Source organism: Drosophila bipectinata, chromosome XR (assembly GCF_030179905.1).
Source record: "Drosophila bipectinata strain 14024-0381.07 chromosome XR, DbipHiC1v2, whole genome shotgun sequence".
Taxonomy (NCBI): domain Eukaryota; kingdom Metazoa; phylum Arthropoda; class Insecta; order Diptera; family Drosophilidae; genus Drosophila; species Drosophila bipectinata.
The window spans coordinates 1,235,807-1,249,473 of NC_091735.1; the positions used below are offsets into that span (position 1 = coordinate 1,235,807).

Genomic DNA, 13,667 nt, shown 5'->3' on the forward strand with positions numbered 1-13,667 from the left:
TGAACGAGGAGACCGCGAAGATTCTGGAGGAGTCGGGGCACCTGATAAAATAGCATATGACGGTTTGGATATACAAGTCCGATGCAAAGAGTAAAACTGGAGGCATCGAACTGGAGGCAGCCGCACAAGAGCCAGACTTGTAGAATCCGACAGAAGAGGGGCACCCGGAAAGAATGTCGGATGACATCCTGGAAGGGTACATCTCGGAGAAGAGCGACTTGGCAAGGGCTCTTAGAGGAGTTGGAATTGAGGAAGATTCTCTTAGAAAACTGTGGTGGAAAATCTCAAGGATGTATTTGACAATCTCGCAGATAAACCTGCACCACAGTACGGTGAAGCCAGCTGCCCTCCTCTCCACCTCGCCGAGAGTGGAGCTGCTGTGGAGCTGGTGGAAGACAGCAGGAAGCATAAGATCGACCTGATCATAGGTTGCGATGCCAACGCTCATCATCATCAATGTGAAAGCACTGACACGAACGAGAGAGGTGAGTCAATCTTCGATTTTATCCTAAGCTCAAATCTTCTGGTGGGTAACAGTGACACGGCACCCACCTTCATGCACAAGAACAGAAGGAAGTACTTGACATCACTGTTTACTCAGATTCTTTAGCAGACAGGGTTGTTAGATGTCCTAGAGAAGCACTCCTTCTCGGACCATCGGTACATAGAATAAGAGGTCAATTTCGAGAACTTCACTCGACCTAGCAGTACGCAATCCTTGGATTACGCATGTACGCAATCCACTGGGAGCTCTTCAGGAAAAAAGTATATACATTCTTGGGGGAACCTCCACAAGGGAATTTAAGTAATAAATAAAGTAAAAGTAATAAGTAATTTCTTGATAGTAAAGTAATAATATCAAATAATACCTGAACGCCATGGTGGGCACGTAAGCAGACCGGGCAGTAGCAAGTCAAAGAAACCACCATATTGGTCGCCAACACTTGCGTTCTTAAAAACCAAGGTCCGTAAATCCTTTAATTTTGCTAGTAAATTAAAAATAGAAGTAGCTTAGAAGTGGATAGCGTCTAGAAGCGTATGAAGCGAACCTCAAGCAGTATAACACGAAACTGCATATGGCAAAGAGGAATTCCTGGACCAAGCACTCGGAGGGCTCCCAACTCAAGAAGGTTCTCGAAACCACTGCACCTACCTTAGGATACTTTTAAACATACAGATACAGATGGTAGCTGAACCACGTCGAGCAACGTGGAGTGTTCTCAGGAAAAAACCCCCCAGGAAACGCAGAGCCAGGAGGCAGCTTTAAACAGTTAAGCCATCAACAGTTTTTAAGCCATTTAAATCTCCGGGCCCTGATGGCATCTTCCCAGCCCAATTAACCTAAGCCAGATCCAATCTGTGGTTACGGATCTGGAAAATCTTCACAGCAATCTTCAGAACAGATATCGTGCCCGAGACGTGGTTGCAACGAAGGTTGTCTTCAACTCAAAGCAGGAAGACCATCGCAATGCTCCCACAAAGACCTTATACCAATAAGTCTGTCCCTTAAGACAATGGAAAGGCTCATTAGCCACCACATTCATTTTACTATCAACCCAAATGACATTTCGGGATCACAGCACGTGTAAACAGGACTGTTGAGGCGACACTAAGACTTCAGAGATTCGTCAAAAGATATCATGGGAACCTTTACCCTTACTGGCACTCAAGACACAATCAGTATCTTCTCAGACAGTCAGGCGGCACTCAAAGCCCTTGACGGATTTTCATGACTGTCGCAGGACAGGAGGACAGTAAATGACTGTCGCAGTTCTCTTAACGGGTTGCAGATCAGCATGACTTCCACCTCATATAGGTGCCCGGACAAAGGGACCTCGAGGGAAATTCCGCTGATGAATAAGCAATGGCCGTTATGGCCGAACTGAGCATATTTCGTTACTGCCCCTCTTTCCATCACTTTAACCCCACAAAAAGCAATATCCATTTCGAGTCTCACTTCCATATATGCTGAGGTTGTAGTACGCGTATTCACGCGAGTAAAAAAGAGTTACCTTTTATTAAAAAAAAGGTGTATGCAAAACCTATTGCATATCAAAACAAGACAGGAAAGCTAAAGCTAACTTCGGGTATAACTAGGGTATAACTAGCAAGGGTATAACTAGCACAAAGGAATCTTTGCCCCATTTTACTCTCTGTTTGGGCTTTAAGAAATATTGTGGAACTTTGATTATTATTACTTATGTAAGTATTGTATTCTTCTGAATTTTTTTTAACTTTATCTCTCTCTTCTTCGCTAAGGTACTTTATATTTTAACATATCTACCATTTGTTCTTTTTTTGACAAATGAAACCATATTTAAATTTGAATGACGTGCAATTACTTCGCGGTTGCAAAAAAAAAGACAGTTACATACGATAAAACTATAACTTAATTTCCAACGGAACTATAAAGTTTTAAATTATAATATTTTTTAAGATGGTGAATCGAACCGTTGAGAACCAGATTGCATTAAAAACTTAGTTTCGTAAAAAGTCGATTTACGATACTTTCGCAAATCTGCGTCGATATATAGACAGAGTATATACCTGCGAGAGTACATATTGCTTAATAAAGGTGCCCATTAGGGGAGCAAAGAACTTCCGTAAAGGAACATCGAGGCCTGCCTTGAAACGCCCTAATCCGGGTCCATCCGACGCGCCCGAATCAATGGCGCCAACGATAAGGTAGGACTCGGGAATACTTTCTCTTCCGGTCACTGCAAAAGAGATGCAAATAGCTCCTCCTGCGTGCGCGAGACAGTTTTACCGAAAAGAAATGTTTCGCCAACTATGACAACTTTCAGGATATTCATCCCACTACCATCTAAAAACCCCTTACCCCTAACTCACCACCAAATGCCCCTCCAGCCCGCTAGTGGGAGCTTAGGATATTAACGGGACATGCTCTGGTTTACCGTAGGGCCGGGCCGTAGGGCCGTAGTAACAGGGCCGGGGGATATCCCTGAAGGACATAAGGACTTGATCACCAAAGTAGCCGGACGGGAAGCAAACGAAGATTAGGAAGGGAAGGAAGAGCTACTTATCTAGCTGAATAAGTAAGGAGAGGAAACAGCTGGATTTAAAGCACTGGTCCCCGAATCAATAAGGGATCAGGTGAAATTGCGCTCTCTGTCCCCCGAGATAGAAATCGAATCTGGACGAGATCACTACAATGGGTGGGGTTTCGGAAGCCATCGGGAAGCTGGTGGAATCTCCAGGGGTGCCAGCGGCCGAAATTCATTAAAGGAAGGCGTTTGGCCAGAGAAAGATAGGCATAATAAAATTGCCTGCAGTGTGTGTTTGGAAAGCACTGGAAATAGGTTGGCTAAAGGTAGGCTGGGTGTGGTGCAGACAAATGCACGATCAGATACCTTGAGTTTGGGAATATGGCAAAGCGTCATCGATTGCTCACGTATGTGCCGATGATGTGGCAAGGTCAGCTATATGACTTAACACTGAGTGGCGGAACCAAAGTGTGCGTTCGGCAGCAACGCCGGGAAGAAAATGGGACGCCTAGCTGGAAGTGAAAAATGTCCGATATTCAGGAGCACCATTTTATAAAGGAAAAACCGATGAAGTGCACCCGGTTCAACCTCAATTATTGCCAGGGAGCACAGTCGCTGCTTAGCTATAAGCGAGCGGTAAGTGGTCGACGGAAACGGCTCCTCAGGACATTAGGACACCCAGAAAAAGCTTCGCCCGGGCATTAGTGGCAATAAATTTACAGCTGCCACGCTCCGCTGTGATGGGACATCTCACGCTACCTAAGGATGCTAAGGAGCTTGGTTGCGGACGCAAAAGGCAGACTACAGGTGGTCTTTGAAGGAGATTTCAACGCCGGGTCTCTGTAGTGGGGAAGCCAATCAAACGGATCAAACGAGAGGGGCACCAGCCTTTTGGAACACTTTGCGGCTCTAGACGAGGTCTTGCTAATGCAACAAGACGCATATCATCATAGATGTCTGACTCCGGACTGGACCTGGCAGATCATAAAACGGGCGCGATTCTCTTCAAGAGCAGGAAGAAGGTGGAATACATTACCATCCAAGTAGGCAATTTCTTCATTAAAACAAGGGAGGCAATTACATACCTAGAGGTAATTTTGGAGAACTGGATGAACCTACGGACCGCACGGACCGTACGTGGAGCGCATCACCAAATAAACAGCAAGGAACCAAGGAGCACTTTTAGGGATGATGCCAAACGTTGGAGGCCCAAAGGAAGGCAGGGTCGTCACGTCGGAACTCATTCCGGGAGGCCATTAACAGGTCTGCCAGACCGGTGGGACCCAACGATCAAAAGCAGATGGACGTACAGGCTAATCCCCAATTTCCAGGATTGGATAAGAAAAAACAACAGCTTGGTAAGTCACATACTTACCCAGTTTCTTTCAAGCCACGGGTGGTACAGAAAAAACTTCCACAGATTCGAAAATTATGAAAGCCAAGAGTGCCCCAACTGCCCAGAAGCAGACGAAGACCCAGAGCATATGCTCTACAAATGTAGGAGGTATCGTGCCAGAGTTGAATCACTAATTGCTTCGGTTGTTTTTTCTAAGTTTCTAAAGTTTCTAAAATCTAACATTATGAAATGTGTGGTTTTATTTAAACTGTCTAACAGGGACAACCACTAAATATTGTGGCAGAAAACTTGGCTTATGTGTAACTTAAGTTAAAGGTGGAAAAATAAGAATGTCTAAAAGTTATTCCTAATGAGGTCCAGCGGATGAGTTCTGCACACCCTCCGCATTTTTTCGCTGTTGTCGAGGAGAGTGATCGCCAACTCGTTGGGGTGGTTTTGTAGTCTCTGGATGTACTTGCTGCTGCTTCTCTGGATCTCCTCCTTCACCCATGGGAAGCCAAGCACCTCGTGAATTGTCTGGTTGTCGTGGTAGGCGTGGGCCCCAGTGGCTCTATTTTCAAATGTCTGGATAGTCCAAACGTGCCTCTGTAGTGTTGTCAGCAGCGGTCAGGAAGGCGGTATCGTCCGCATAGGTCGCTGCCATTACGTTGGGGGACCGCAAGACTGGGAGATCGGCCGTGTAGACATTTTATAATAAAAGGCCCAGCAAGCTGCCTCCAGTTTTGCGTCCCTTCAGGAACGACTCCAGGAAGAGGTAGTAAGGTTTGGGCAGGTTAGTATTCAATTTAAGCAGGAGACCGGAGTGCCAGACCCGGTCGAAGGCTTGTTTGATGTTCAGATTTACAGACAGGCAGAACTTCTTGGTTTTGAAGGCATTCAGAATATACTGCACCACTCTGTAGCTTTGTTCCGGGGTTACGTGGAACCGCCTGAAGCCAAACTGGTGGTTGGAAATCAGACCAGCCTCGTCCAGTACGGACAATGCTCTACTCCAAAACACTCTTTCGAGTAAATTGGAGAATAGCGATAGAACCCTAATAGGACGATAAGAGGCAAGATCGGCTTCGGGTTTTCCGGGCTGAGGTATTATGGTTTCCTGAACATGTTTCCAGTTGGTCGGAAAGTACCCAATCTCTAAATATCTATTGTAAATTTTCGTCCATATCTTGATGATTGCAGGTAGCAGCAGTTTTAATGCGGTTGCATTGATGCTATCATCGCCCGGAGCCTTGTTCTTGCTCAATACTGAAATCTGTGCGACTGTCTCCTCTTCCGTCACAGGTGGTATTCCATCGTCGCCTCGTGCGGGCTCGGCCAAGAGTCGTTCAGATTCTGCTGCCTCTCCTGGCGAGCAGCGGAAGAAAAGGGTGAACACGCTTTCCAGGTGTTCCGCGAACGCGTCGGCTCGCTGAACAGGTGGCATCCTCTAAAGAGGACGTCGTGTGCTTTTCGTGACGCGCCACAGATTGTTTTGTGGGTCACCCGGTTCCAACTGTTCAACGAACCCGTCGAACGCTTCCTTCCTCGATTCTGCCAAGAGTTCAGAGAGCCACTTGCAGACTCCATTCAGGTTGGTCTTGTCCCTCGGGTTTCTTCACAGCATCCATATCCGCCTGAGTCGCCGCTTCTCCAGCTTGAGAGCCATGACGTCTGGATTCAAAAAATGGATATCCCTGTTAGTGGCTCTCCAGAGTTAAGAGCCAGGGGATTCCAGAGTTGTGTTACGATCCGTAGCAGAGCACAACCAGGACTGGAATTTCCCGATGTCCGTCGTCTTATAAAGGATGACTAAGGATGGCTGGCTGAATCGAACCTGGATTCCGGCCGAGTTCAGTCTTCCTGTGATGGTGAAGTCCAGGACATCTGGGATCTTCGACGGATCTGTTGGCCAGTAGGTCGGAGCGCCTTTAGCATGGCAGCCGAGATTACGAGCCCAGATTTGGCTATGTAGGGCCATACCTTTTGGGTTATTGACTGTGTAGCCCCACCAAGGGTGTTTGACATTAAAGACCCGCCAATGAGGAATTTGGGCCCGAGGGAGTCCAGGAGCATACCGAAGTCAACGTCGCTGACATTGTGTCTGGGGGGGCAGTAGGCAGCAGCAATAGTAATGTCTGCATTGGTGGTAGCGACTTGAATTTTAGCGCATTGTACCCAGTCCTCTCTAATGGCTGGCAGGATCTCGTACTGGATGCTGCTGCGGATGAGGATGGCCGCACTCTCCGCGACCTCTTCCGTTTGGGTGGTTGACAGCAATATGGTCATATCCTCTGAGGATTAGGTAGGATCTGTTTGTAAAATGGATCTCCGATATAAGGATAATATTGGCTTTTTCAATTTTGCAGTAGAGCTCCGCTGTTGGCCTGCTTTAAACCAGGCCGTTGGCGTTCCAAATTGTGACGTCTTGTCCCGTTTGTCCCGTTTCGGCCGTTGGGTGCTCACCTACACACTTTACACAATGATGTTCACGCTGGCAGTATCTTTGGGTGTGCCCATAGGCCTGGCAGCGGTAGCATTGCGGGACATCGTTAAATTTAATTGGCGGCTCAACCGAATATTAGTCTTGCTGGCCGGCACTTAATACATTGATATTATTTTAACACATTAGTATTGGTAACGAATGACAGAAAGTAGGCTGTGAGTTTGACGTCCCAAATATTTATACTTTGTATGTGCGGCAGAGCTCGGTCCCTGCCGAACACTGCTTTAAGGCTTAAACTTTTATATTTAGTCGAGAAACTTGAAAACAGCCATCCTTTCTTGTTTATGTTTTCTAAAATGATTATTTTTGTAAAATTGTATTGATGTTTCTTGGTTGGTTTTACGCATAATCTTAACCATATCCTTCAACACTTTAAGGATTGCACTTTCTTCTGCTTTTATCGTTGGAAGACTGTTTTCATTTGAAGCATAGTCGTGGCGGTTTTCCTTGGCTGCGAATTTTACCCAGAAAGGGAAAGGTTCTAATTCCAAAAAAATTTCAACAAATATATGAAACAAAATATAAAAAAGAAATATAAGATCAAAGAAAAATAAAAATTTATTTTTTAATATTCTGTACGGGTTGTTTACCTACCATCAACCCATTAAATCGTTTTTTTGCCAGCCAATTCAAATGTTTTGCCATCCACTATCCAGGGACCGTAATTGTTATAATTTTAAAAATAAAAATTTTAAAATAAAAATTATTTGTAGATTTTAATGAAAAAAATTGAAATATAACTCTTATTTTCAATTTTTATAAAAAAAATTAAGAATAAGAATTTTTTTTCAATTTTTATAAAAAAAATAAAAATATAAACTATGATTCAATTTTTATTAAAAAAATTGAAAATAAGTGTTACGATTCAATTTTTATTATAAAAATTGAAAATAGAAATTAAATGCGAATAACTTCTGAACCGAGTGGACTATTAAAAAACCGCTTACATTTTTATGATCTGTGGCGCAGTAACTTTCAAATGATGTATCAAATGTCCTTAAAGGACATAATCAAGGATTCCTCAATTATTCAATTTATTTAGTTATATTTCTAGTGTGGGTCAACAGGGGTAAATTGGGAATCAATGTCCAATACTATCGAGACCACCGCATTGAAGTAAAGACGCTTGGCGTGATTGAGCTGCATGAAGCATGAAAATTGAAAATGTGCTGAACGAGTTTTTGATAAGATAGGAGAAAGTCTACACTGTCACTTCAGACAATGGCAAGAATGTCATTAAAGCGATCGACTTCATGAACAAAGAATTGAATTCTGTATTTTGTGACGAGTTTGACGATGATGACCTTATGAAAGATATTCGCGTTCAATCGATACATTCGATTAGATGTGCCGCCCATTCCATGCAATTAGCTGTTCAAGACCTGCTTAAAGAGAGGAGTCGGAGACTCCTTGTCGATAGCGCACGATCCATAATAAAAACATTGCGAACTCCGACTTATAGGTAAACAAATTAAATGCATAACAAAACACTTAAAAATTACAATACAATTTTAAAATTATGGATACATCCCCATCCTCTTGGATGTACCAACAAGGTGGATCTCAACGTACACTATGTTGAAAAACGTAAGCGTATACAAGAGTTTTCAAAAGAAAATCTAAGTGAAACATTGCAGTTAACGGAATTAAATTGGGAGGAAATTAACCTGCTGTTGGCGGCACTAGAACCGATTTTTATAGCCACTCAAAAATTGCAAAGCGAACAATTATATTTCGCCGATTTTTATAAGCTTTGGCTTGAAACGAAGTTAATACAACAAATATTTCAATATAATCGAAATAATTTTAAGAAACTCGGTGTGTACTTTTACATGGTTGGCCCACACTTAAAAATTTCTAGTAGAAATATAACTAAATAAATTGAATAATTGAGGAATCCTTGATTAAAACATTTGTAAGACCTGTTTTTTTAATAAAGAGTAATACTGTCATTGCAGATGCCATTATGAAAAAATGTTTCTTCACATAATTCACATAATCGAGCCTTCCTTTTGTAATGAACACTGTTATTTATGGAATTATTAAGGAATCCTTGATTATGTCCTTTAAGGACATTCGATACATCATTTGAAAGTTACTGCGCCACAGATCATAAAAATGTAAGCGGTTTTTTAATAGTCCATTCGGTTCAGAAGTTATTCGATTTCAATTTTTATTTTCAATTTTTATAATAACAAGAAAGGAAAGCTAACTTCGGGCGGAGCCGAAGTTTATATACCCTTGCAGCTAAAACCGGATATATATCGCAAATAGATATAGCAAATCGGATATAGTTGGCCGATCCTTATGAGAATATGATAATATAACCCAATTTATTATAATACAAAAACCAAACCTAAAAATGTCCCAAACTTCTATCTTCAAAAACACAAAAGTTGGATCATTTCCGATCGTTCAGTTATATAGCAGCTATAGGATATAGTCGGCCGATCCTTATGAAATTTGGCATGTCGTAATGTTTTGCCAAAAATAGCTCTCGTATCAAATTTGAACTCTCTAACTCTAAAAACACCAAAGTTATACTATTTCCGATCAATCAGTTATATGGCAGCTATAGGATATAGTCGGCCGATCCGGGCCGTTCCGACTTATATACTGCGTGCAAAGGAAAGAAGGGTGTGTGCAAAGTTTCAAGAGGATAGCTTCAAAACTGAGAGACTAGTTCGCTTAGAAACGGACAGACAGACAGACGGACAGACAGACGGACAGACGGAAAGACGGACAGACGGACATGCTCATATCAACTCAGGAGGTGATCCTGATCAAGAATATATATACTTTATAGGGTCGGAGATGTCTCCTTCACTGCGTTGCACACTTTTGGACAAAATTATAATACCCTCTGCAAGGATATAAAAATTGAATCGTAACACTTATTTTCAATTTTTTTAATAAAAATTGAATCATAGTTTATATTTTTATTTTTTTTATAAAAATTGAAAAATAATTCTTATTCTTAATCATTATTAAAAAAATCGAAAATAAGAGTTATATTTTAATTTTAGCAATAGAAATTGAAATAAAAGTTTATTTTGTTTCTGGATTCACCGTTAAAAAATGGTATATGTGTCCTTTTCCCACTCCCCACAAAGGCTTTTTTGTCGTTCAATTTTATTGAACTCATAAGTCTTTTTTGCAGTCCCTGCCACTATCTCCATCATGCTTACAAGAATGAGAATCTCTTCCTCCGTGGCTGTAAAAGCCACTTGGCAAATCTTGCAAAAAGAAAACTAGTGATCCTGATGAGGAATCTTTGCTTCAACTCAATCAGTTCATTCTTGGAACACAAAAAAATTGTAACATTATCCGACCATATCTTGGACGATATCTATCAAAAGCCGTTTGAGCGCGATTAGAAAAATACCTTTGGAGAGGCCCTGATTAACTTCAAATAGATCGCATTCGTACTGAACCAGATGAATACGCTTACGTAACAATTGAAGGAGGCTTATTCCAAGACTCTGCCTTGAAGAAAAACGGTTCCACACCTGATGGTTTCGCAAAAAATCCACACCTGTTAAATCAAAACTTTGGAAACTATAAACTCTTTAGGTCGGAAGATAAACTATGAAATGCTTCTGTAGACGAGGTTTAGTGCGAAAGCAGCGTAAGCATTTTTTTTAACCTGTTAAACGGTTTTCCTTTCCCCCAATAGGCCAGTATTGCGCACCGATCCTCTCAATAAGCATCCGACGGCCAGAGTGTGGGCATGTTGCATGAAAGTAATTCACTATAGCCAAAGTGCGTTTGCCTTTTAGAAGACTAATCGGTATGCATCCATCAAAGCAAAGTTCCGCAATCGTCTATTAACACTAAGCAAACCAGCATCATCTACAAAACAAGAAAGGAAAGCTAACTTCGGGCGGAGCCGATGTTTACATACCCTTGCAGTTAAAACCGGATATATATCGCAAACAGCGGATATTTGGCTGATCCTTATGATTACATCATAATAAAACTAATTAACTAAAATAAAAAATCTAAAAAAAGTCCCAAACTTCTATCTTCAAAAATACGAAAGTTGATATATCTACCAAGTACCATTTCCGATCGTTCAGTTATATGGCAGCTATAGGATATAGTCGGCCGATCCTAATGAAATTTGGTTGGTTGGATCAACTGGCCAAAAATAGAATCTGTATTAAGTTTCAGCTTTTTATCTTCAAAAACACGAAAGTTGGGTCATTTCCGATCGTTCAGTTATATGGCAGCTATAAGATATAGTCGGCCGATCCTTATGAAATTTAGCATGTCGTAATGGTTTGCCAAAAATAGCTCTCGTGTTAAATTTGAACGCTCTAACTCTAAAAACACCAAAGTTATACCATTTTCGATCAATCAGTTATATGGCAGCTATAGGACATAGTCGGCCGATCCGGGCCGTTCCGACTTATATACTGCGTGCAAAGGAAAAAAGGGTGTGTGCAAAGTTTCAAGTCTATAGCTTTAAAACTGAGAGACTAGTTCGCGTAGAAACAGACAGACAGACAGACAGACAGACAGACATGCTCATATCAACTCAGGAGGTGATCCTGATCAAGAATATATATACTTTATAGGGTCGGAGATGTCTCCTTCACTGCGTTGCACACTTTTGGACAAAATTATAATACCCTCTGCAAGGGTATAAAAAGCAAGCGAGGAAAGCATGCTTGAGGCTTGAACCAATCTCCACGATTTCAACAAGCGTGTCTCTTTCTTAAACTCAGTACGCTGGATAACGCGCAACGGCAGATGGGTTCCTCCTTGGAAACCCCGGATAGAAATTCCTTTATGGCTGCCACTCGACTCTTTGAGCACAGCAGTCGAAAATCCAAGCGCGTCCAAGCTAGCGTCACGGAATCCGTCGACTTTCAACTTTTCTTGGCAGGGAATCGAAACAGAATTCCAACCACTTGAAGAGAAGAGATTGGGAAAGGCTTTCAATCCAAGAAAAATTTTACAGCTTATACTATATAAAAACACCAAAGTTATACTATTTCCGATCAATCAGTTATATGGCAGCTATAGGATATAGTCGGCCGATCCGGGCCGTTCCGACTTATATACTGCGTGCAAAGGAAAGAAGGGTGTGTGCAAAGTTTCAAGAGGATAGCTTCAAAACTGAGAGACTAGTTCGCTTAGAAACGGACAGACAGACAGACGGACAGACAGACGGACAGACGGAAAGACGGACAGACGGACATGCTCATATCAACTCAGGAGGTGATCCTGATCAAGAATATATATACTTTATAGGGTCGGAGATGTCTCCTTCACTGCGTTGCACACTTTTGGACAAAATTATAATACCCTCTGCAAGGATATAAAAATTGAATCGTAACACTTATTTTCAATTTTTTTAATAAAAATTGAATCATAGTTTATATTTTTATTTTTTTTATAAAAATTGAAAAATAATTCTTATTCTTAATCATTATTAAAAAAATCGAAAATAAGAGTTATATTTTAATTTTAGCAATAGAAATTGAAATAAAAGTTTATTTTGTTTCTGGATTCACCGTTAAAAAATGGTATATGTGTCCTTTTCCCACTCCCCACAAAGGCTTTTTTGTCGTTCAATTTTATTGAACTCATAAGTCTTTTTTGCAGTCCCTGCCACTATCTCCATCATGCTTACAAGAATGAGAATCTCTTCCTCCGTGGCTGTAAAAGCCACTTGGCAAATCTTGCAAAAAGAAAACTAGTGATCCTGATGAGGAATCTTTGCTTCAACTCAATCAGTTCATTCTTGGAACACAAAAAAATTGTAACATTATCCGACCATATCTTGGACGATATCTATCAAAAGCCGTTTGAGCGCGATTAGAAAAATACCTTTGGAGAGGCCCTGATTAACTTCAAATAGATCGCATTCGTACTGAACCAGATGAATACGCTTACGTAACAATTGAAGGAGGCTTATTCCAAGACTTTGCCTTGAAGAAAAACGGTTCCACACCTGATGGTTTCGCAAAAAATCCACACCTGTTAAATCAAAACTTTGGAAACTATAAACTCTTTAGGTCGGAAGATAAACTATGAAATGCTTCTGTAGACGAGGTTTAGTGCGAAAGCAGCGTAAGCATTTTTTTTAACCTGTTAAACGGTTTTCCTTTCCCCCAATAGGCCAGTATTGCGCACCGATCCTCTCAATAAGCATCCGACGGCCAGAGTGTGGGCATGTTGCATGAAAGTAATTCACTATAGCCAAAGTGCGTTTGCCTTTTAGAAGACTAATCGGTATGCATCCATCAAAGCAAAGTTCCGCAATCGTCTATTAACACTAAGCAAACCAGCATCATCTACAAAACAAGAAAGGAAAGCTAACTTCGGGCGGAGCCGATGTTTACATACCCTTGCAGTTAAAACCGGATATATATCGCAAACAGCGGATATTTGGCTGATCCTTATGATTACATCATAATAAAACTAATTAACTAAAATAAAAAATCTAAAAAAAGTCCCAAACTTCTATCTTCAAAAATACGAAAGTTGATATATCTACCAAGTACCATTTCCGATCGTTCAGTTATATGGCAGCTATAGGATATAGTCGGCCGATCCTAATGAAATTTGGTTGGTTGGATCAACTGGCCAAAAATAGAATCTGTATTAAGTTTCAGCTTTTTATCTTCAAAAACACGAAAGTTGGGTCATTTCCGATCGTTCAGTTATATGGCAGCTATAAGATATAGTCGGCCGATCCTTATGAAATTTAGCATGTCGTAATGGTTTGCCAAAAATAGCTCTCGTGTTAAATTTGAACGCTCTAACTCTAAAAACACCAAAGTTATACCATTTTCGATCAATCAGTTATATG

General features: G+C 41.3%; 1 protein-coding gene across 1 annotated transcript in view; it reads right to left on the reverse strand.

The window, feature by feature from the left end:
* The window catches only part of nAChRalpha7 (nicotinic Acetylcholine Receptor alpha7), a 1,067,155-nt gene that overhangs the window by 126,952 nt on the left and 926,536 nt on the right, over positions 1–13,667 (reverse strand). The window contains exon 13 of the mRNA XM_070283181.1: positions 7,439–7,492. Within this exon, the coding sequence (XP_070139282.1) occupies positions 7,439–7,492 (54 nt within the window). The remainder of the gene's footprint in view (positions 1–7,438; positions 7,493–13,667) is intronic.